Here is a 26,326-nt window from a genome sequence, read left to right on the forward strand (position 1 = left end):
GATTTAAAGTCGGACGGTGGTGGCACACGCCTTTAATCCCAGCACCCAGGAGGAAGAGGCAGATGGATCTCTGAGTCTGAGGCCAAACTGGTCTACAGAGCAGGTTCAGGACAACCAAGAGTACACAGAGAAGCCCTGTCTCAAACAAACAAACAAAACCAAAACAACAACAACCCTCCCATACCTTTAAAATACTGCCTAATTCTGACTGTTGGTCACTTTTGCCTACTAACAACTACAGTCTTAAACTTAGAACCTCAGTATCTACTTACTAGACAGGGGTGAGTGACTTTGATTGCAAGTGTCAGCTACTAGAATTTCATGTTCCTCAGAGTTATGTGGTGCAGGAGCTAAAGCCTTGGAAATTTTTCTTAATTCTGAGGAAAAAAAAAAAAGAAAGAAAGTTATATAATAAACAATGAAAAAGATGCTATCAAGCTTTATTCTGATAAGTCAATATAAATTTGCCTTTAATGCATTACAACCATTATTTTATTGACACAATCCTTATAAGTCTTACATTTCACTAAGAAACAAAGCGCAGGCTAGGATAGTGGAAGAGAGGGGACTGGAACTAACTAGTTAGCTTTTTCTGACTGAAGTCACCTAGTAGTAACAGTTCAGAAACTTTCCTTCTATGGGATAAAGCACTACGTTTACTGAAAATGTTATTGGGTCGTCTTTCTTTACAATCTGTAAGGAAACTCTAAGGTGTGCTTTATTGGAAATAGTTTTACTACTTAAGGACTTAGTTCAAAGACAAAAGGACAAGGTAAAGAAATGGAGCTGTACTTTAATTATAACTTGAAAACTAAAAAGTGTTAGAAACTGTTGATAAGTAAATATGATAAAGAGAATAACACTAATTAAGTCATTAAATTATCTTATTCTTATTTTCTAAGTTAAAAAATAGAGTAAGATTAAAACTAGGTTTTAAAGTATTTATATTATATGCCTGTTTTCTACAATTAGGAAATAAGACAGAAGACTTACGGATACAAATGACTACTAATAAAATCATTGCAGCCATTTTCTATACATTCAAATGAATAGATCTCTATATATTCAAATGAAAGATCTCGATTCATATTCTGCCCAAACTTAAAGATCAATAAATGCTCACTTAAGACACAGGGTCTTATATTTTAACTTAACTCCAATTAGATGAAGGATTTAAAAACATTTCTTTTGTTTTCCACTAGATGGTGATGAAAACTCACAATTGGAAGAAACTTCCAAGTCATATTTTTCAAATAAAGATGTAACTAATTTTTTTAGAATTTTAATTTCTATTAAAAATTTTCATACAATATATATTTTTTAACAAATGTTCTTTTTTAAAATTTATTTATTTATTATGTATACAATATTCTGTCTGTGTGTATGTCTGCAGGCCAGAAGAGAGCACCAGATTTCATTACAGATGGTTGTGAGCCACCATGTGGTTGCTGGGAATTGAACTCAGGACCTTTGGAAGAGCAGGCAATGCTCTTAACGGCTGAGCCATCTCTCCAGCCCCCCATACAATATATTTTGATCATAGACTCTCTCCACCCAAATCTTCCCTACCAATTCAACTTCATGTTCTTGCTCTCAAAAACAAAACCAGGAAAAAAATTTCTAAAACCCCATCAAAACAAAGTAAATTAAAAAAATTGCAAGCATGTGCCGCGCGCGCGCGCGCGCACACACACACAGACACACACACGAAACAAAACAAAACAACCCATGGAATGAGTTTGTTTTGTGTTGGCTAACTCCTGATCATGAGGCCTGCCTGGAATGTGGTTGATAAACCTAGTGACACTTCCTATCCCAGTAAGTTATCGACTGCAAATAGCTTCTTAGATAGGGATAGACCTTTGTGCCCACGTCCCATTCTCAGTGCCAGAAGCTGGTCTGGCTTAAACCTCTGCAGGTCTTGTGTACACTGTCACAGTCTCTGTGAGTTCATGTGTGTCACCCCTGTTATGTCTGGAAGAAGCTGTTTCCTGGAGTCATCTACCACCTCTGACTCTTTCCAATCTTTCCGCCTCTTCTTTAGCACACATCCCTGAGCCTCCACGATACAAATTTGATAAAGACATCCCATTTAGGGTCAAGTGCTTCAACTCGTTCACTCTATGTTTTCAGTTGTACATCTCTTTGTTAATTACCATCTATCACAAGAGGCTTCTCTGAAAGGGACTGAAATATGTTCTGCCCTATAGGTATGGCAATGTCAGCAGGAGAAATTTTATTGCTATATGCCTTTGGCAGAATAACAGCAGTAGGTTTTCCCGTAAGTCCATACCTATCTAGTTCCAGGTTCTTGTCCACATTAGTAGCATCAGGTAGGGGTTCCATCTCATTAAGTGGGCCTTAAATCCAATCAAAAAGTGGCTGATTACTTCCATAACATTTGTTCCACTATTGTGCCAGTATTATTTTGTAGGGAGATGTCTGCTGTAGATTGCAGGCTTTGTACTTGGGTGAAACTGATTGTTTTTCTCCTCTTTTAGTGCATAAAACCTTCCAGAACAAGCTAGTCAAGAGGGGTAAAGTTTCTAGCTGGGCACCAACTCAATTTCCTGTTCAATAACATAAATAAGCTGTGTCTTCAGCAAGAGGGCCTTACCATCAGGTATGGAGAGCAACCAATAGCCTTGGAAATAGCCTGTGATGTTTGTGAGGTGGTGGTCTATGAGACCCCTTTGGCCAACAATTAAATTAGATGTAACCCATTTCTGGCACTGAAAATTTGGTGGCTTAAGATGTCTAGTTGGGACATTGTCTCCCCCGTTATATGGTAACTCTATCTAAATTCCTTCCACAAACGTATATATTTTAGAAAACTTCTACAGTAGCAGGTTTCCATGTGTTTTTTTCAAAGGGCCTTTGGTGTTGTCCTGTACCCTGCCTCTCATCACCCTCTCCACTTAATCTAGTCTCTTTATAGGACCGGTACACTTTTACTTTCAGTGCAAGTATAATAAGACTCATTTACACTTTCAAAGAATAAAATCTAATTAATTTTTAAGATGTATCTATTTTACACACTTATATATATGTGTGTCTTGCCTGCATATACCACATGCCCACAGATGTCAGAATCAGATCCCTGGCATTTGAGTTATGGATGGGTGTAAGCCACCATGCAGGTGCTGGAAATTCACCCAGGTCCTATGCAAGCAAAAGTTACAAGTACTCGTAACCACTAAGCCATCTCTCCAGAATCCTAGATTCATTTATTTTTTTTACTATATGTATATGGGTGTTTTGTCTGCATGTAAATCTATATGTGTATCACATATGTGCCTGATGTTTGTGGAGGCCAGATATGGGAAATGGGTCTCATTGAACTAGAATTAAAGATGGCTGTGTTATACTATGTGTTTTAGTTCTCTGAAAGAGCAGCCATTGCTCTTCTAAGCCACCTCTCCAGGCACATAGAGCTACTTTTTTTTTTTTAAAGCATAAAGTATTCACTTTATACAAATATCTCTACAACTTAACAGACCTCTTTTTTCAAAACATTTAAAATATTCTGGATTAAGAATTGGTCTTTGTTCTTAAGTTTAAATGGGCAATTAAAAACAATCACAATGTCACGTCACATAAGTATAAGACCATTTGAGAAATTAATTTTGAAGCATTTAGCCAAAATAGTAAACTGGGATGGAATTAGAAATAGTTTCCACAAGCCAGGCATGATAGAGCACGCCTTTAATCCCCAGCCCTTGGGGGACAGAGACAGGGAGATCTGAGCTGGAGAGCAGCCTGGTCTACAATGCAAGTTCCAAGACAACCAAGGCTACAAAGAGAAATCCTGTCTCAAAAAAACAAAAACAAAACAAACAAAAGGGATACATTAAGCCAGGCATAGTGGCACATGCCTTTAATCCCAGCACTCTGGAGGCAGAGTCAGACCGATCTCTGTGGGTTTGAAGCCACAGAGTAAGTTTCAGGACTGTCAAGGGTACAGAGACTCTGTCTCAAAAAGAAAAAAAAAGAGTTCAATATACATTAAAAAAATCTATGCAGAGGGCTGGAGAGATGGATCAGCAGTTAAGAGCATTTGCTGCTTTTGTAGTTTCTGGGCTTGGTTCCCAGCATCCACAAGGCATGCAGCATACAACCTCCTGTAATTCCAGTTCCAAGGAATCCAACACTCTACTGTGACCTCACAGACGAGCTCCAGGCACATATACATTTACTCAGACACAAACACATAAAATTATGCACATATTCAGATGAACATATAGCTCATGCCTGTATATAATGCCAACAGAAAAATACCTTATGAGTCATTTTACTAATGGAAGTTAAAGTCACAGTGATATCCTTGATTATCTGAACAATGTTCATCTTCCTTCCATCAAACCAGATTACATAAAAACGGAAGTGAAGATTTTACAAAAGCAGCTAAAGCACAACTCTGACCCTTACCATTTGTACATACAGAGCGCTCCAATTTAGAATGTGTTTGTTCTATGTATCGGACATGGAGATTCTCCTTTTTTCGTAGTCGGTTAATGCCAGAAAATGAAAAGGATGTTACTGGTGAATCTGGGATAATGTTTTCCTCACATTCAAGCTCAGCTACTTGATCCTGTTGATCATTTCTAGAGCAAAATGACAAATTAAAAGAGAATGAATCTGTAAACATAAAACATCTACTAAATATCTCTTAACTATGGTAGAATATACATGCAAAGATAAAAGAGATGCTAAACCTTGCAACTAATGTTCCAAAGTCAGAGACCAGAGAAGTATGCAAATAAGTCAGTACAAAGTGAGAAATATCACTAGAATTCTTAATCTAAACTATTTGAAACATTTGGAATTGAAGTAGAAAGTACAGATCGCAGTGTCCTGAGGTACAAATAAAGGTATTTTGAATGGCAAAGAAGCCATGCAACGTGAGGAAAGGTATGCAAAAGTGTATACTTGTGTTGCCTAAGGGAAAGCTGGAATTATAGGACACCCTGCGTGAATGTGTCCATAACTGAAGAGAAAAGGAATTAAGGTTTCAGAGCATAAAAGGATGTGATAATTTAACAAGAGTGTACAAGACTGACTGGAACAGGAAGAAAGAAAGGAAGTCAATTAGACAGGAGTGTAAAAGAGCAGGCTAGATTCTGTGGTTTGAACTGCGATACTCATACATGTATGGAAAGGAAACAACCAATGTTAAACGAAGTGGTAGTGGAAAAAAATGGTACACAGGACGATAATGCTGACATGCAAACTACCAATTTTTGTTGTGGCTTTACATTTCCAGGATATATCCAAAGTGCTTTATGTATGACTTTAATTATTACTATGGCTGTGTAAAATATTATTTTACTCTTATTTTGCAATTAGGAGATAAAGAAATAAAAATACAGTCACTTATTCCAATAGTAAAAGAGCTAGGACTTAAATTCAGCGTAGACTCCAGAGGTAAGTTACTCTTAGTACAGATCCTGAGTCTAAAGACCAAACACAGTAGGCGTCCATCCTTGCTTCTATCGAGCTCTGCTTATCCCATCTCTCAACACAGCAGTCACAACAGTCCTATTAAAACTCAAGTCTTATCAATTAAATATGATCACAACCCTGTACATCTTCCCACTTCACTGAGAATACATGTCTGAGATTCCCCAAACATGTTAAATATACTTCTGTCTTAGGCTAGTACTTTAGCCATTCTGTTTGGAGTGCCCTTACCCACATGGATACTCATATCCTTTATATGTCTCTGCTGTAATTTCATTCCTTACTACCACATTAATGAAGTAGGACCTAACTATGCAGGCCAAGCTGGTCTCAAATTTTTCCTTCTGCCTCAGACTCCTGAGTGCCTGGATTATAGGCATACTTCACTGTGCTTGGCCTGTGCTAGAATTTTAATGTTAAAATTGCAACTCCTTTCCTTAAAGTAGTCTCCTTCTGGTTCTTCTGTTTATCTGTCATAAAAATGCTACCTAACAAAGTATGTAACTTGTGATGTTTATTGATTACCATGATGAATCACAAGAGTCTAAAGAACAAGTATGTAATGGGTAGTACACAGATTTGTTGAGTGAATGACTGACATTTTCAGGTTTCACTAAAGAAATAAATCCGTGAGGATCTCAGCAACTGTTCTTGCCTATCTTGATTTAGGACCAATGACACCTAGAAAAATTGGGTTTGGATCGAGCTGTATTACTTAATGACCTAAGCCAAACCACTGTTGACCTTATTAACGAATCAATAGTACTATTCTGTCAACTATTTAATTTTTAAAGACCAACCTAGTTGTATTATTTGAAAATTAATTTGTTACATGACTTCAAAGAACTACTTAAGAATTTTATAAACTACGATCACCAGAGATTGATAGAGGGCTGGCGAGACGAGTCTGTAGGTAAAGGTGAGTGTTATGTGAACTGGCAACCTTAATGTGATCCCCAGAACACATGTAAAGATGGAAGGAGAGAAATGAGCGTACATAGCTGTCCTCTGACCTCCACAGGTGTACCATGATGCACACAAATACATACACAAAAATAAAAAATTTTTGAGATTGTGCTGCCAGGTTCGCTGTGCGGTATTCCATCCCGCCCTGCCCCCACCTTGGCCCTTAAGTCTGGGCTGCGACCCTGGGCTGCCTGGAATCCCTGATCCTGTGCCCTGACATTCCATCTGAACTGGTGAGTGAATGCGGACCCTGGGGCAACCTGCCCTGGAAGAGAGCACAGACCCCCTCCCCCCAGCTCCCTCTGGAGGCTTGTGTCTGCTTCTCCGGTCCCTCTCTCCCAAGTTTTCCCTAGTGTTCTCAGGTGTCCTGCTCCTGTTCTAAGGCCATCCACCCAAAGGGGTCAGACTCTGGCCTCCAGGCAGGTCTGAGGATTCCTGCGGAGGGGTGCGGGCTCCTTCAGATTGTGCTGCCAGGTTCGCTGTGTGGTATTCCATCCCGCCCTGCCCCCACCTTGGCCCTTTTGTCTGGGCTGCGACCCTGGGCTGCCTAGAATCCCTGATCCTGTGCACTGACATTCCATCTGAACTGGCTTGTGTCTGTTTCTCCCGTTCCTGTGTCTCCCAAGCTTTCCCTAGTGTTCTCAGGTGTCCTGCTCCAGTTCTAAGGCCATCCACCCAAAGGGGTCAGACTCTGGCCTCCAGGCAGGTCTGAGGATTCCTGCGGAGGGGTGCGGGCTCCTTCAGATTGTGCTGCCAGGTTCGCTGTGTGGTATTCCACCAGTTCAGTTCCACCTGAACTGGTGTCCTGCTCCTGTTCTAAGGCCATCCACCCAGAGGAATCAGACTCTGGCCTCCAGGCAGGTCTGGGGATTCCTGCAAGGGAGTGCGGGCTTCTTCAGATTGTGACGCAAGGAATAGGTCCTCCTCTGACACTGGGGAGATCCAACCAGTTTCAGTCACAGCAAAGATTGGTCTAGGACACCAAACGCCTCCGGGCTCCTTTTGAAGGAAGAGATGGGCAGGCGCCAATGCAGGAGCTCCTCCAACAACATGAAAGGCAACATGACATCACCACAATCCAGACATCCCGAAACAACAAGAATTGAACACCCTACCCCAGAAGATATAGAAGAATCCGACCTTAAACAGTACTTTATGAAAATAATAGAAGACCTTAAACAGGAGGTAAAAAACTGCCATAAAGAAATGGAGATGACAAACAAAAAGGTAGACGAAATAAATAAATCTCTCAAAGATACCCAAGAAAAACAAGAAAAACAAGAAAAAGCAATCAAACAGGTAAGGGAAACAGTACAAGACCTGATAAATAAAATGGAGTTATTGAAGAAAACACAATCTGAGGGACGACTGGAAATGGAAACTCTGAGTAAACGAACAGAAACTTCAGAGACAAGTATTTCCAACCGAATACAAGAGATGGAAGAAAGAATCTCGGACTCTGAAGATACTATAGAGGAAATAAATTCACAGATTAAAGAACTAAACAAATCTAACAAATTCTTAACACAAAACATTCAGGAAATCTGGGACACCATGAAAAGACCAAACCTAAGAATAATTGGGGTAGAAGAAGGAGAAGAATTACAACTCAAAGGCCCAGAAAACATATTCAACAAAATTATAGAAGAAAACTTCCCCAACCTAAAGAAGGATGTTCCTATGAAGGTACAAGAAGCCTACAGAACACCAAATAGACTGGATCAAAAGAAAGCATCCCCACGCCATATAATAATCAAAACACAAAACATACAGAATAAAGAACAGATATTAAGAGCTGCAAAGGAAAAAGGTCAAGTAACATATAAAGGGAAACCTATCAGAATTACACCTGATTTCTCAATGGAAACCATGAAAGCCAGAAGAGCTTGGATAGATGTGCTACAGACACTTAGGGAACATGGATGCAAGCCTAGACTATTATACCCAGCAAAGCTTGCATTCACCATTGATGGAGAAAACAAGATATTCCAGGACAAAAACAGATTTAAACAATACGCAGCCACAAATCCAGCCTTGCAGAAAGTAATAGAAGGAAAATCACAAACCAAGGAGTCCAACAACGCCGACAATAACTCAGGCATCTAGCGACCCTTCACCAGCACAACTAGAAGAAGGGAAACACACAAACTCTACTACTAAAGATGACTGAAGTTAACAACCACTGGTCATTAATATCACTTAATATCAATGGACTCAATTCACCTATAAAAAGGCACAGGCTAAGAGACTGGATACGAAAACAGAATCCAACATTTTGCTGTTTACAAGAAACACACCTCAACCACAAAGACAGACATCTACTCAGAGTAAAGGGTTGGGAAAAGGTTTATCAAGCAAATGGCCCTAAGAAACAAGCGGGTGTGGCCATACTAATTTCCAACAAAGTTGACTTCAAACTAAAATCAATCAGAAGAGATGGAAAGGGACACTTTATACTCATAACAGGAAAAATCCATCAGAATGAAGTCTCAATCCTGAATATCTATGCCCCTAATATAAAAGCTCCCACTTATGTAAAAGAAACACTTCTAGAACTCAAGGCAGCCATCAAACCACACACACTAATAGTTGGAGACTTCAACACTCCTCTCTCACCAATGGACAGGTCAATCAGACAGAAACCTAACAGAGAATTGAAAGACTTAATGGAGGTAATGAACCAAATGGACTTAACAGACATCTATAGAACATTCCACCCAAATAGGAAAGAATATACCTTCTGCTCTGCGGCTCATGGAACCTTTTCGAAAATTGACCATATACTTGGTAACAAAGCAAACTTCCACAGCTACAAAAAAATATTAGTAACCACCTGTGTCTTATCGGATCACCATGGATTAAAATTAGAATTCAACAACAATGCTACCCCCAGAAAACCCACAAACTCATGGAAACTGAACAGTCAACTACTGACCCACACCTGGGTCAAGGAAGAAATAAAGAAAGAAATTAAAGTCTTTCTTGAATTTAATGAAAACAAAGACACAACATACTCAAACCTATGGGACACAATGAAAGCAGTGCTAAGAGGAAAGTTCATAGCACTAGGTGCCCACTTAAAGAAAACGGAGAAAGCGCTCATTGGTGACTTAACAGCACACCTGAAAGCTCTGGAAAAAAAAGAAGCAGACTCACCTAGGAGAAGTAGAAGACTGGAAATAATCAAATTGAGGGCAGAAATCAACAAAATAGAAACACAGAAAACAATCCAAAGAATCAATGAAACAAGAAGCTGGTTCTTGGAGAAAATCAACAAGATTGACAAACCCTTAGCCAAACTAATCAAACGGCAGAGGGAGAACACGCAAATTAACAAGATCAGAAATGAAAAGGGGGACATAAGCACAGACACAGAGGAAATTCAGAAAATCATTAGATCTTACTACAAAAGCCTGTATGCCACAAAATTGGAAAATGTAAAAGAAATGGACAGTTTTTTAGATAAATACCATATACCAAAGTTAAACCAGGAACAGGTAAATGCTCTAAATCGTCCTGTTAGTCGCGAAGAATTAGAAACTGTTATCAGAAACCTCCCTACCAAAAAGAGCCCAGGACCAGATGGCTTCAATGCGGAATTCTACCAGAACTTCCAAGAAGACCTAATACCTATACTCCTTAAGGTATTTCATAATATAGAAACACAAGAGTCACTGCCAAATTCCTTCTATGAAGCTACAGTTACCCTGATACCTAAACCACACAAAGACTCAACCAAGAAAGAGAATTACAGGCCAATCTCACTCATGAACATTGACGCAAAAATTCTCAATAAAATACTGGCAAACCGAATCCAAGAACACATTAGAAAAATTATCCATTACGATCAAGTAGGCTTCATCCCAGAGATGCAGGGCTGGTTCAACATACGAAAATCTATTAATGTAATCCATCATATAAACAAACTGAAGGAAAAAAACCATATGGTCATCTCATTAGATGCTGAAAAAGCATTTGACAAAATTCAGCACCCTTTTATGATAAAGGTCTTGGAGAGATTAGGGATACAAGGGTCATTCCTAAATATAATAAAAGCTATTTACAGCAAGCCGACAGCTAACATCAAATTAAACGGAGAGAAACTCAAGGCTATCCCACTAAATTCAGGAACACGACAAGGCTGTCCACTCTCTCCTTATCTCTTCAATATAGTGCTTGAAGTTCTAGCAATAGCAATAAGACAACATAAGGGAATCAAGGGGATTCAATTTGGAAAGGAAGAAGTTAAACTTTCATTATTTGCAGATGATATGATAGTATACATAAGCGACCCCAAAAACTCCACCAAAGAACTCCTACAGCTGATAAACTCCTTCAGTAACGTGGCAGGATACAAGATCAACTCCAAAAAATCAGTCGCCCTCCTATACACAAAGGATAAGGAAGCAGAGAGGGAAATCAGAGAAGTATCACCTTTCACAATAGCCACAAATAGCATAAGATATCTGGGAGTATCGCTAACCAAGGAAGTGAAGGATTTATTTGACAAGAACTATAAGTCTTTGAAGAAAGAAGTTGAAGAAGATACCAGAAAATGGAAGGATCTCCCCTGCTCGTGGATTGGGAGGATCAACATAGTAAAAATGGCAATTCTACCAAAAGCAATCTATAGATTCAATGCAATCCCAATCAAGGTCCCATTAAAATTCTTCACAGAGATTGAGAGGACAATAATCAACTTTATATGGAAAAACAAGAAACCCAGGATAGCCAAAAAAATCTTATACAATAAAGGTTCTTCTGGAGGCATTACCATCCCTGACTTCAAACTCTATTACAAAGCTACAGTATTGAAAACGGCTTGGTATTGGCATAAGAACAGAGAAGTTGACCAATGGAATCGTATAGAAGACCCGGATCTTAAACCACAAACCTATGAACACCTGATTTTTGATAAAGGAGCCAAAAGTACACAATGGAAGAAAGAGGGCATCTTCAACAAATGGTGCTGGCATAACTGGATGTCAACCTGTAGAAGAATGAAAGTAGATCCATATCTATCACCATGCACAAAACTCAAGTCCAAATGGATTAAAGACCTCAATATTAATTTGAACACATTGAGCTTGATAGAGGAGAAAGTGGGAAGTACTCTACAACAAATGGGCACAGGGAACCGTTTCCTATGCATAACCCCAGCTGCACAGACTTTAAGGGCAACATTGAATAAATGGGACCTCCTGAAGTTGAGCAGCTTCTGTAAAGCAAAGGACACTGTCACTAAGACACAAAGGCAGCCTACTGACTGGGAAAAGATCTTCACCAACCCTGCAACTGACAAAGGTCTGATCTCTAAAATATATAAGGAACTCAAGAGACTAGACGGTAAAAAGCCAATTAACCCAATTAAAAAATGGGGTGCTGAACTGAACAGAGAATTCTCAACAGAAGAAGTTCGAATGGCCAAAAGACACTTAAGGTCATGCTCAACCTCCCTAGCTATCAGGGAAATGCAAATCAAAACAACTTTGAGATATCATCTTACACCTGTCAGATTGGCTAAAATCCAAAACACCAATAATAACCTTTGCTGGAGAGGTTGTGGGGTAAGGGGCACACTCATCCATTGCTGGTGGGAATGCAAACTTGTGCAACCACTTTGGAAAGCAGTGTGGCGGTTTCTCAGGAAATTCGGGATCAACCTACCCCAGGACCCAGCAATTCCACTATTGGGAATCTACCCAAGAGATGCCCAATCATACAACAAAAGCATATGCTCATCTATGTTCATAGCAGCATTATTTGTAATAGCCAGATCCTGGAGACAGCCTAGATGCCCTTCAGTGGAAGAATGGATGAAGAAACTGTGGAATATATACATGCTAGAATACTACTCAGCGGTAAAAAACAATGACATCTTGAATTTTGCAGGCAAATGGATGGAAATAGAAAACACTATTCTGAGTGAGGTAACCCAGACCCATAAAGATGAACATGGGATGTACTCACTCATATTCGGTTTCTAGCCATAATTAAAGGACATCGAGCGTATAAATTTGGGATCCTTGAGAAGATAATAAGAAGGTGAACTCCCAAAAAAAGATATAGTAATCCTCCTGGATATTGGAAGTAGACACGATCGCCAGGCAAAATTGGGAACTTGAGGGTTGGGCAAGACTGGGCCAAGGGAAGATGGGGAGAGAAAAGTGTGAAGGGGAGAGCGGGGGGAGCTCGGAGGAATGGGGTGCTTGGGATATAGGAAGGGTGGATATGAGAGCAGGGAAGCATATATCTTAATTTAAGGAGCTACCTGAGGGTTGTCAAGAGACTTGACCCTAGAGGGGTTCCCAGGTTTCCAGGGAGACGCCCCCAGTTAGTTCCTTGGGCAGCTGAGGAGAGGGAGCCTGAAAAGGCCAGTTCCTATAGCCATACTGATGGATTTCTTGCATATCACCATAGAACCTCCACCTGACGATAGACGAAGAAAATGACAGAGCCCCACCTTGGAGCACCGGACTGAGCTCCCAAGGTCCTGATGAGGAGCAGAAGGAGAGAGAACATGAGAAAGAAAGTCAGGACCGTGAGGGAACCTCCAGCGGGCGACAGATGGGGAAGGTGACTGAGCCCCACATTGGAGCACTGGACTGAGCTCCCAAGGTCCCGATGAGGAGCAGAAGGAGCGAGAACATGAGGGAGAAAGTCAGGAACGAGAGGGGTGCGTTCACTCATGGAAACGGTGGGACAGAACTAATGGGAGATCACCAACTCCAGTTGGAATGGGACTGATGGATCATGCGACCAAACCCGGCTCTCTGACTGTGGCCAACAGCGGAGGCTGACTGAGAAGCAAAGGACAATGGCGCTGGGCTCTGATTGTTCTTCATGGACGGGCTCTGTGGGAGCCTTCTCAGCTTGGTCGATCACCTTCCTGGACCTGGGGGTAGTTGGGAGGACCTTGGTCTTAGCATAGAGTGGGGAACCCTGATGGCTCCTTGGCCTTGAGAGGGAGGGAGGGGAGGTATGGGTGGAGGGGAGGGGAGGGAAGGGGGAGAAGGAGGGGAGGGAAGGGGGAGGAGGAGGGGAGGGAGCGGGAGGAGGAGGGAAGGAGATGGAAATTTTTAAATATAAAAAAAAAAAAAAATAAATAAATAAATAAAAGAGGGAGGATATATTAGAGGAATATGTTTATTTGAATAAATAAACCCTAATTTTAGACATGGAAAAAAAAAAAAAAAAACTTTCCTCTTAACACTGCTTTCAAAATGTCTCATAAGTTTTCATATGCTATACATTCATTTTCATTGAATTTTAGGAAGTCTTCGATGTCTTTCTTCATTCCTTCCTTGGGCAGTGGTGACTCAGTTGAGAACTGTTCAGTTTCCGTGAGTTTGTGGGCTTTTTGCAATTAGTGCTGTTGTTGAATTCAAACTTTATGCCATGATGGTCCAATAAGACACAGGGGGTTATTCCAATTTTTTTCTATCTGTTGAGATTTGCTTTGTTACCAAGTATGGTTGATTTTTGAGAAGGATCCATGAGGTGCTGAGAAGAAGGTATATTCTTTTGTGTTTGGGTGAGATGTTCTATAGATGTCTGTTAAGTCCATTTGAATAATAACATCCTTTAGATTCTTTATTTCTCTGTTAAGTTTCTGTCTGTCTGTCCTGTCCTGTGGTGTGCGGATGTGTTGAAGTCTCCCACTATTAGTGTGTGGGGCTTGATGTGTGATTTAGCTTTAATAATGTTTCTTTTACAATGAGGGTGCTCTTGCATTTCTGGCAGAGATGTTCAGAATTGAGACCTTATCTTGATGGATTTTTTCCTGTGATGAATATGAAATGACCTTCTTCATCTCTTTCAACTAATTTTAATTTGAAGTCTGTTTTGCTAGCTATTAAGATAGCTACACCAACTTGTTTTTCAGGTCCATTTGATTGGAAAATCTTTTCCCAACCCTTTACTCTGTGCCGAAGATGGCAAAGCACAGCCCCCCTCCACATGCGATTCTTGAGTTGCAGGAAGTAATTCCCTCCAGGCAAACCAGTGGCATCTAAACGAGCTTGTTACTTGAGGGCCAAGAAGAAAACACCTACCAGCCACTTGGCATTGATTCTGGTTATAGCAATTCTATTAGTGTACTTGTTCTTCATGTTCTTTTTCTCTTTCCACACCAGTGGCTTCTGAAAATATGGATGCGCTGTACGACAATATGAGTCTTCCCAATCTGATAGAGCAGGCAGACATTGAAACTGTAAAACAGGTTATGGGGAAAAACCTGACCAAAGATAGAATTGGGGAAATTTGAGGAAAATGCAGAAATTGTTTTTTACCTGATTATAAAACTTGGCAAAATAATTACACCAAGACAGAAAAGAACATGAGTATGATGAATAAAGTTTTTGAGGAACTTAGGACTTTTAGAGCTGTCTGGCTATGGCCTTATAAATCAAAATTGGAATTGTGAGGACCAACAATAGGAAGGGTACGACAATGGAGTAAAACCCACTGAACTATGCTTCTGTAACTGCAAGTAGATAGCCTCTGAGATAAAAGCCTCAGAAGGTGTTTTATGATTAACTCAGCTAAGAATTAAGAATATAGTGGCTGGCATGGGGCTTGGGAACTGGGAAAATGTCATAATGAATGATGATGTTCTGATTTCAAAGAATCCTTTTACTTCTTGTGAACTGCTTTGCCCAGGTAACAATTAATGTGTGACAAGAAAAAAGAATCATTTTCCATGTGCAAAATTTACAATAAAAGACTGAGGTTTGAAGCTCAGGGCAGAAGAAGAAAGATAAGAAGTACTTGTCCTGCAGCTGATAGCCTGTCAGCTTGCATCAGAAAAAAAAAAAAAAAAAAAAAAAAAAAAAAAATTTTAAAAAATAAAAATAAATCTACGACAAAGACAAATGCTTCCCTAACAAATATTTATACTTTAATTTCCTGAATAAAATCAGCATCATTTCTTATATATAATTCTATAACATTATAAAAGACAACCTTAGAACCAATATCTAATTTTTTTCTCATTATAAAAATGATTGTGTATATAATACACAGGCATTAAATGTGTATATTATGTTTTGATATGTTGATATTGTGGAATGATTAAATCAAGCTGACTAGTAAATTCACTTTTTAACCCATTTTATAAAGTAAAACATTTAAAATCTATATTTGAACCAAACTTTAAAAATACAATGTGTTATATTTTAGTTACCAACTGTGCAATATATTTAACATGCAATTTTTAATAACTTAATAGTTGTCTTACTCTATAAAAACAAAAGTTAGATTCTTGCAAGTTAATGGAGTGTAAAACTATGGTGACCTATCTTGAACTAATCCCACTACTGTCTGCTTTCTTATTAGTCATAAGAATTCAACCTGAAACATGAGTTACAGAAACCCATATTCCCAGTTTTAACAAGGGGCTTGGAACTGCAAAAGAAACAAAAACAAACAAACAAACAACTCCCCCCAACCCAAAACCACAGAGCAGCTCTATCTAGCAGTGCCTGGCTAAGTAAACAAGTACAAATTCTTACCCTCTTTGGTTGAAAAAGCAGGCAACAGAAGTACAGTTTTTGTTTTACCTAATTTAATTATTTAAGACATTAGGTTCCATCTTGAATTTCTAAAAAAAATAAAGAGTTCCTGTCTTATTTCGTTTTAGTTATGCACTTGCCATCTTTCTTTAGTCAGTGTTTGCTGCTGTTTAATTTGTAGTCGGCCTCTTAAAACTCCCATCCAAACTGCTTTAGCTATTCTTTCTCAGTGATATAGGAGGAGCCAGGGTTTCTTTTCATAAGGAGTTCACTTTAAATGTTTTAAAAATTTAGCCTTTTCCTTTGGTATTTTGAAGAATTTGTATCTCCAGTAAAAATGCAGTAGAGTCTGAGGCATCATTAGCAATAAATACCTTGATTACAGTCACTGCAAAACATGCGACTTTCACATAGACTAAGATAAACAGACTACACATAGCACTCTGGCAGTTGAAATCAACACAGGTTGTCAACACACGAAATAAACACAAACAACTTTGGGCTCAGACCTCTTTTCATCACAGAAAATGAGTGCTTGCATTTTCACACACTCATTATAGACTTAGTCTTTTCTAGTCTCAAGTTTTTGGAGGTGCCTATTTATTTGTTTGTTTGATTCTTGGTTTTTCAAGATAGGCTTTCTCTGTGTTGCCTTGGCTGTCCTGGAACTCACTCTGTAGACCAGACTGGCCTTGAACTCAGAGATTCACCTACTTCTGCCTCCTAGTTTTTCAATTAAAAAAAAGAAACACACACACACACAGAGGAGGCAGCCTCCTCTTAGTATGCCTGCTGTGTCGGTTAACTGGTAGGTTCTTGAGACCACAATTTCAAAGCCACCTGATAAACAAATGTAGTGAGATCCAAGACTCCATTTCAAAACTTAAATACAAAGCCAAAACAACAAAAACTCTAAAACAATATAATTTTACATAAGTGTCTTAGGGTTTCCATTGCTGTGATAAAACAACATGCCTTTAATCCCAGCACTCAGGAGACAAAGGCAGGTGGACTTCTGTGAGCTTGAGGCCATCCTGATCTACAGAGGTAGTTCCAAGACAGCTAAGGCTACACAGAGAAACCCTGTCTTGAAAAACCCAAACCAAACAAACCAAAACCAAACCAAAATGATGGAGGAGAGTTATCTGTCTATGTTTTTTTTATTGGTTAATTAATAAAGAAAACTGCCTTGGCCCTTTAAGAGACAGAAAATTAGGTAGGTGGAGTAGACAGAACAGAATTGTGGGAACAAGGAAGTAGAGTGGGGGAGACGCTTCAGGCAGTCTCCATAGGGAGTCTCCATGCTTCTCCTCTCCGAGATGAACGCAGGTGAAGATCTCTCCTGGTAAGCCACACCTCGTGGTGCTACCCAGATTACTAAATATGGGTTAAAGGAAGATGTGAGAATTAACCAATAAGAGGCTGAAACTATGGGCCAGGCAGTGTTTAGAAGAATACAGTTTCCGTGTAATTATTTCGGGTGTAAAGCTAGCCGGCGACTGGGCGGCGGAACGCAGCCTGCCGCTTTCACACTACAGATTGGCGCTCCAACGTGGTGACTAAATCCACTTAAAAACCTTGCCCGCTTGGGATCGGAAAGAAAGTACTCTGAGACCATGCCAATGGCTCACTGCTCCCTTCCTGCACCTGGGCAGATGGCGGAATCAGGCTTAGGCGAGCGGGACAGCATTTGCGGATTCCTGCCGCCATAGAGAGAGAGGTGTTTTCAGACTGCGCGGTGCTCTGCGCGTCAGATTCGGCTGTGACTTGGATTAAAAAAGTTTCTGTGCTGCACGCTCAGTATCAAAATTAAACTGCTGAGTGCAGCTCCAATGTGGACTGCTGTGTACCTGTAACTGTGTGCAGCTCAGGGACACCAAATGACTGAGGCAGTAGCAGCTCTGGCTCTGCTCCGCCATGCTGAATTGTGCTGAGCTCAGACAGGTCTATCGCAATTACCATAAGTTAAGGTTTAGACTTGGCTGTAAACAGGTGGTACCGTATTACCTCTACCTGGCGCAACTGAAGAGTTTAATAAGTGGTTAACCTTTTAACAAGTGCTCCTGGATAGTAAAAAATTACAGATTCACAATAAAGTTAATGCCTTAAAAAAAAAAAGGTTAAAGTCTTTAAAGAGACATAATACAGATAGTTATAGATTAAAAGAAGTAAAGTGATAGAATAAAAATAAGCCACGTAAAAATGGAAAATTCACAGAGAGTCTGGATTATGTATTTTGTTGTGTTTTCTTTGATTTTTTTGACTGTAAAGGAGCTAAGTACAAAAAGACATTTCATTATATGGGCTGCCAGGCTAGACCAGAATGGACATCTTAATGGTATGATTTCAGAATTTGGATCTAAGAACATGATGCTTTGGAAAAGAGGGTCTTCTTTTGTTTTCACAGAGGACGAGACTCTGTGGATTGCTTCTATCCCAGTATGGTATGATAGACCACGCCCTCCTAAAAGGTTGTTGTGAACATCTTCAAAAAATTACTTCACTCAACTGCCAACTGAGAGGAACCTAACACACAGGTTACACCATGAAAGACCTAAATAACAGCGCCCCCATTCAGCAAAAAGCAGTTTGGAGAGAAAAAACTGCGCCCATTTTCCCAAATATTGCTTATAAATGTTCTTTTACATTTAAAGGGGGAGATGATATAGATATGAATTTGCATTGGTATAGATTTTAAGGTCAATTTTGTTATATGTATATGTATTTCTGATCTTGATTAAGCTATTTTGATTGTGTAGTTCATTTTAAAAACTAATGTATAATTAGAAAATATAGGTTGTTAATGGATAATCATCGATAATAGTCAAGCTTGTAGTCATGTTATTAGATTTTCTAGATATGTAGAGATATATTTCAGTTAGATAGACATTCTTCATATCTTTCAAAGACTGCAGAATATGGCATTTAATGTTTTAATAACTTAGGGTTTTTCATGACAATGAGACACGTCTGCTCCTGGCAGCACCAATCTACTTCGAGAGGAAGATGGGCATCGAAGAGGCTACTTATGGAGTTTGTTAGCCATTTGGGCAAGAAACTGCTCTTGCCTGGACTGTTACATAAACTGGACACAAGGAACCCACAGAAAGAGGACTGCTGAACTTGCCTAAAGGTGAGATGGCCTTTTGGGGTTCCTGATTCATTAAAGAGTCTGCGAGACGTTCTGCAGGACACAGCAGAAAGTGACTAAACTGTCTTTGGAATTTCCTGCTTCATGAAAATGTCTGCTGGATACTGATGGGCCTGTAGGCTGAAGATGGATGCCCCAACGGTACAGAGGAACTTTGGGTGACTGTCCAGGCAGCGAGTTGTCTCTGTCATTTCTAGAGTTTAAAAGTTACTTACTTCTTGTTTACTTAGGTAGTATTATATCCTTCTGGAGTCTTTGATGGAGTTAAAAAATAAATAGATAGTTATAGATTTCCTTGGTTATGATAAAAGATAAAATAGATTTAAATATTGTAACTGTAATACTTGCTTGATAACTGTTTTGTTATATGTAATTTTGCTATGTTAAAGTTAAAGCCTTTCTTTTTTGTTTAAACAGAAAAAGGGGAAATGATGGAGGAGAGTTATCTGTCTATGTTTCTTTCATTGGTTAATTAATAAAGAAAACTGCCTTGGCCCTTTAAGAGACAGAAAATTAGGTAGGTGGAGTAGACAGAACAGAATTGTGGGAACAAGGAAGTAGAGTGGGGGAGACGCTTCAGGCAGTCTCCATAGGGAGTCTCCATGCTTCTCCTCTCCGAGATGAACGCAGGTGAAGATCTCTCCTGGTAAGCCACACCTCGTGGTGCTACCCAGATTACTAAATATGGGTTAAAGGAAGATGTGAGAATTAACCAATAAGAGGCTGAAACTATGGGCCAGGCAGTGTTTAGAAGAATACAGTTTCCGTGTAATTATTTCGGGTGTAAAGCTAGCCGGCGACTGGGCGGCGGAACGCAGCCTGCCGCTTTCACACTACACCAAAACCCAAACGAACACCTATCATGATCAAAAGCAACTTGGGAGGAAAGGGTCTATTTCAGGTTACATGTCCTGATCACCATGCACCACGAAGGGAAATCAAAACAGGAACTAAAGGCATGAAAATGGAGGCAGGAACTGAAGCAGAGACATGGAAGAACACCGCTTACTGGCTTGCTCTTCATGGCCTGCTCAGCTTGCTTTCTTTTACCACGCAGGACCACCTGCCTAAGTGTAGCACCAAATACAATAGGCTGAGGTCTCCCACAACAATCAATCAAGAAAATGCCCCATAGGCTTGTATACAGACCAGTCTGGTAGGGAAACTATCTCAAACGAAGTTTCTTCTTCCCAAAAAACTCCACCGTGTCAAGGTGACACGGCACCAGCCAGCACAGCGGGACTAGAAGTACGCCATGCCACTACTCTGAATTCGTCAGACCACAGTAGAAAACAAGTGTGTTTCTACATTTTGAGATAGTGCTGCACAGCAGAAAAAAACCAAGGCTTTAAGTCTGAAGATATAGGTTTGGTTAGTGTTTGTACTACTCACTAGTGATCAAACTACAGGTAAGTCATTTGATTTTGTGAGCTTTGCTTCTCTTATCTGTAAAATATGGATAATAAACTACTCTGTAGAATCACAGTATGGATTAGGAATGATACAAAGCAGAACAGCAGGGGAAAATGGGAGAATAAAAAGTTATTTTCATTCCTACAAAGAAAGGAAAAGGGAACAAAAATAGAAGAGGGAAGTTGTTTTATATGCCTAAGAATTCTGCAAGAGGAAGTACTTATGAAGCTTCTACAACACTGGAAAAAGAAGCAAATAATTTTAAATATTTATTTGAAATATAAAGTAATTAAATAATTTTTCTACTACTTATGTTATTTGATGTTCTAAATGTTTTAAGATGTTGATAGATATTCCCCTAAAACATAAAACAAATGCAGTGATTTTCTTTGAAGTTCTTATTGTACATCACTTCATGATTTTAAAAAATGAGATTTGTGACTATAATTTCAGTTTGTACAACTAAATATGATAAAAACAAGAAAAGTAGGAGAATGCTCTCGCTGCAGCTGAGAGAAAATATAATACTCACTCGGTTTTCTGCTGCAGTTGCTCGGAAAGCTTCTTGTTTTCTTCCTGAAGAGTATTCTTTTCATTCACTTATCAACATGGAAGAGAAAGCAGATTGATGTCTACGTCAGTTCTTAAAACAGCAACATTTATGAAGAAATTAGGACTTTATTCCTTTTCTTTTTTTGAGACAAGGTTTTACTCTGTAGCCCAGGCTGTTTTGAAACTCAGTATATGGACCAGAATAGCCTCAAAAACAAAACAAAACAAAAAACCCCAAAACAACAACAAAAACAAAAACACAGAAATTCTCCTGCCTCAACTTCTTAAAAGAGATTGCTGACACCTGGCCAGAAATGATGATTTCAAATCCTAAATCATAATGTATGCAAGGTAGTACTACTGTGCAAAACTAGCTTGCTCCTGGGTTGTGATTACTGCATTTCATATCATGCCAATTCTATGTAACTGATTAATTGATAATTTTATATAATGCTTATGAGTAAAAGAATATTAAGGAGTAAAGTCTAATTAGTCACACTGAGGACAAGAAAAAAAATCCACCTCAGTTATTCAGTCCTATTTTCAAATATTATTTTAGATACCTTGAAATAAATTTAATTACAAAAATAGTATTTCCTAGTGTTCCCAAGGTCTGGGTTTGATATTGAGTATTACAAATAATAATGCTCAATACTAGTAAAATACTTATAAGCACATTTGTAAAATTAATCTTTCTTTATACCTTTTGTGAATAATTTAAACATGTCCTACTATAAGTTGTACCTGATGGAATCGATCTCTATTGTATCCTTCTGTCCTTGTTTAATTTATAAGGCAGAAAAATAACTACAGGATGTAACTTCCACTGGAGACGGCCCCAGGTTCCTATCAGAACCTGCATGGGTCTGCATGAGACAGAATATTAGAGCTGAAAGAAGTAGACACAAGCACTCCTAACTCAGAAGCAATTTCAACTTATAAACACTTGCAAATGAAAATTTAGTTTCCTCCAAGGGAGTCTCGTGAGGAAACAAGCTTTAAGAGTAAGCTGCATGCCCAACAGTAGACAATGGCAATCTTTGGGGGTTCCTTGTCTCACAATGTCATGTTAGGGCTCTTCCTTTTTTCCTTAATAAATTTTTTAATTGATTTTACTTATCTGTTTCTTTCTTCTCTCATTTTACTCTACATATAGATCCTTTGCATATACACAATGGCTTCCAGTTTAGTGATTCAAGGAATTCGAGAGTGTGCTCTTGTTTTGTCCTATTCCAATATGTTAGTTTTGTTTCATGTTATTACATTTTATTATCACAGAAGTCTGTTTTCTATGAGAGAAGAAAGGAGGTGGATCATGATCGAAGGAGGTGAGGAGAATCTGGGGGAAGCAGAAGGAGGGGAAAGTGTAATCAGGATATATTATGTTAGAAATTTTTTCTTTCAATGAAAGGAAGAACAAAACCTCATTTTACCTACAGCAAAACTTACCACAATCCATGTGAAGTCGCTCTATAGCACAACAGTTTTTCTTCACATATACTAACAATAAACAAAGGGAAGCTGTGGGACAGTATGTATAAAATTCAGCCTTTCAGTTCTTAATTTTGCACTAGGTTTTTTATTTTTTGGTTTTTTGAGACAGGGTTTCTCTGTGTTGCTTTGGAGCCTGTTCTGCAACTAGCTCTTGCAGACCAGGCTGGCCTCAAACTCACATAGATCCACCTGCCTCTGCCTCCTGAGTGCTGGGATTAAAGGCGTGCGCCACCGCCCGGCTTGCAGTAGGTCTTAAATACTATGCCTGATGTCAATTTTACCATTCCCATCATCAATGCTGGTGCTTTTATTTAGAAATAAACTGGACTGACTGGCCCTTTCATACAATGGGCTAACAATTTCTTCAAGAATTGTTGGAGAATTTGTCCAGTAAATTTTACTTTTTAATCTTAAAGAATGAATTAGTAAATGGTTGCTAGGGAGATGGCCCAATGTTAAAATGCTTGCTGTACAAATATGAGAACCTGAGATCACGTCTCCGGCATCCACATAAAACCGTGGTATGGTAGGTAGCACATGTCTGTAACGTTAGTACTAGGAATGTGGAGCAAGGAGGGCAAGACAGGAAGATTTCCCAGGGATTGCTGGCCAGCCAGTCTAGCCAAGACTGTGAACTCCAGGCTCAGAGAGAGGGATCTCACTGAACTCAAAAGCAGAAGAGGATACGCAACACTGACCTCTGTCCTCCACATGTGCACTTAGGCACATGAACCTGCATTCCCATATACAAGCATAAACTACATTTATTCACAGAAAGATAAACGAACTGCACAAATGATTATCTCATATACAGTATTACTGTGCAAAAAGAAAGACTGGGCATGATTAGTGATGAATGTCTTTTAAAACTAGACTAAAAAAAAAATAATCAGGATTTCTGGTTAGTGTTAACTGTCAACTTGATAAAATCTAAAATTGCCTCTATGCATGCCTATGAGGGAGTAGACTGATTAAGTTGAGGTGAGTGGGACCTTTCCCCAAGCAGGGAATCTTGAACTGTGTAAGTGGAGAAAGACCTGAGTACTAGCATGCATGTCTGTGGGTGCAATATGATTAGTTACGGGAAGCTCTTGCCACTGTGACTTCCCTGCTGTGATGGACTAGAATGGTAAGCCAAGATAAGACAAGCCCTTTCCCTTGAGTTTCTTTTGTTATATATTACACATCACATAATAAGAACAGAAACACATCACAGTAAAAAGAACAGAAACAAAGATAGGTTTATGTTTTAGGATTATCAGGAAACTGCTTATGGTGGCTCAAATCTATTAACTTCAGAACTTGAGAGATCGAGGCAGGAAGATTGCCACGATTTCAAGATCAGCCTAGGCTGCAGAATGAGAACCGCTCTCAGAAAACCAATCCAAATAAAACTAAGAAAATCAACTAGCATGTTTCAGAGACAAATAATAGAAAGACCAAAATGTTGATATGTAGTACAGCATATAGCAAAATGAAAACAAGGCACAGACAAGATGACTTCTGAAGATAATTAAAAGAAATGAGTACCTTGAGCCAGGCAAATTAAAATATTATCTATAATTCCTATATTATCTATATTATCTATATAAATATATATAATTCTATATATAAGAAGCTGAGGTAGGAGGATTATAAACTCAAGCACAGAAGGCTAGTGTGGCCTACAATGGAAGACCCTATCTCGAAAAGAGAGGAGAGAGGGGAAGAAGGGGAGGGAAAGGGAGGGAAAAGGAAAGGAAAAGATTATCTGAACTAATGGAGGAGGTATAGAGACAAACAGACCATTAAGTAGAAACAGTAGGATGTGGAAGCTCTGTTTTTCTTTAGAGGTGACCAAATTTAAAAAAAAAAAAGACTTTAATAGACAAGAGCTAAGAATTTAACAAAACACTACAATGAATGGGTAGAAAGAGGAAACTGAAAATAATATACTCAATAACATATATATATGAAAATCAAGATAGTACTCACCTTTGTGAGCATACTACACTGTTGTATTTATCTCTACTATGCATCTAACTGCATGCAATCAAGATAAAAGAAACAAATATAGACATGCCCAGAAATATGTTTCTTGATGTTTCTTATAGTAAAACTTGGTGAGATTTTAAAGGACAATGTAAACAGTATATATATATAACTCATTGTATATATATATATTTCTTACCAAAACAATAAGATTACATCTATAAAAGACACCAAAAGTTTTAATATATAAGCAATTAATATAATTATAACCAGTTCCCTAGTAAGTTTTAACAACAGGACAGTATACTTAAAGTATGTAGTAAAAAATGAAAGGGAACTCACTAAGCTCTGTAATAAGCTTGAGGTTCTGCTGTCGGATATTTTCAAACTCCTGCTGCTTTTTGTGCATATGTTCTTCAGTTACTGCACAGCGGTCACACAATCCTGCTCTTAACCTGTGAACAGAAATAAAAGTATTTTCCAGCTACTAACACATATTTCCTTATACAGAATGACTATCCTTTTTCACGGATTTGGGACTCCGGTATATCAGATTTTAGTTTCTTGGCTTAGTAGTATTTGCAGTCTAAAAAACATTGCTTTTAAAAAGCCCAAAATTTGAAGTGTCATTTCATGTAAAAATTTTGAAATGTTGGCATGACACTGAAAAGTTCTGGGATTTCAAAGCATTCTGAACTCTGGAACTTTAAAAAAATTATTTTTATTTCCTAATTATATGTACAAATGTGTGCCTGTGTGTACGAGCACATGAGTACAGGTGCTTCAGGAGGCTGAGGTGTCAGGTCCCCCAGGAGCTAGAGCTGCACAGGGTTGTGAGTGGTCGGATACGAATGTTAGGAATCAAATTCAAGGTGCCAACCTGGCTCTCTAGCTACAGATGTGGGATTAGGGGTGACCAAACTATAAAAGCATTTGAAGAGTTTTGTACTTTATAAAGATCTAAAGAATTGACTTAGTGATTACAGTGACAACCAACTATTTAATACTAACCCTTTAATACACTCGTATCTAACCTGAAACCATGCTATGGTGTTATTGGCAGAATAAATTCCCATAACACTAACAGAGAAATACCATATCATTGCCTATACACTGGAGTTCTGGATGAAATTATCATTTTAATTATTACCCAAAGTCTCTTTTCCTTTTCTTTCCTTTGTACCCTTAAAAAACTTTTTATTTATTTATTTTAAGATGGTTTCACCTTGTAGCCCTGGCTGGTGATCACCAGGCTGATCTCATATTCACAAAGACCCTGCCTCAGCCTCCCCAGTGCTATAATTAAAGGCTATTTTACCACACCTGGCTAAAAATTATTCGTATTTTGGTTTTGAGATAGGGTTCATCCTATTATGCTGTCTAAGCTGATCTTACTGTGTAGCCCAAAATGGTCTTGAATTGATGTGGGAGTCCCCTCTGTGTGCTGTGCTTACCATTAATGAATAAAGAAACTGTCTTGGCCTGTTGATAGGGCACATCTTAGGTAGGCGGGGAAAACTGAACTGAATGCTGGGAGAAAGGCAGAGTCAGAGTGACACCGTGGAGCTGCTGGAGATAGACATGCTGAAACTTTGCTGGTACACCATGAACTTGTGGTGATGCACAGATTAATGGAGATGGGTTAAATTAAGATGTAAGAGTTAGCCAATAAGAAGCTAGAGATAACGGGCCAAGCAGTGATTTAATTAATAGAGTTTCTGTGTGGTTATTTCAGGGCTAAGCTAGCCGGGTGGCTGGGATGAACAAGCGGGCCTCCTCCAACATTGAATTTCTAATCCTCTTCCCG

At 39.0% G+C, this 26,326-nt stretch overlaps 1 protein-coding gene across 2 annotated transcripts in view; it reads right to left on the minus strand.

The window, feature by feature from the left end:
• Rbbp8 (RB binding protein 8, endonuclease) overlaps positions 1-26,326 on the minus strand; it is a 91,423-nt gene that overhangs the window by 32,603 nt on the left and 32,494 nt on the right. For both annotated transcript variants that reach the window (XM_038331938.1, XM_038331937.1), the window contains exons 5-8: positions 24,862-24,974; positions 21,035-21,101; positions 4,429-4,604; positions 273-377 (exon numbers count right to left, since the gene is read on the minus strand). In XM_038331938.1, coding sequence (XP_038187866.1) covers positions 273-377; positions 4,429-4,604; positions 21,035-21,101; positions 24,862-24,974 — 461 coding nt within the window. The remainder of the gene's footprint in view (positions 1-272; positions 378-4,428; positions 4,605-21,034; positions 21,102-24,861; positions 24,975-26,326) is intronic.

This window comes from Arvicola amphibius, chromosome 5, assembly GCF_903992535.2.
Source record: "Arvicola amphibius chromosome 5, mArvAmp1.2, whole genome shotgun sequence".
NCBI classification, from domain to species: domain Eukaryota; kingdom Metazoa; phylum Chordata; class Mammalia; order Rodentia; family Cricetidae; genus Arvicola; species Arvicola amphibius.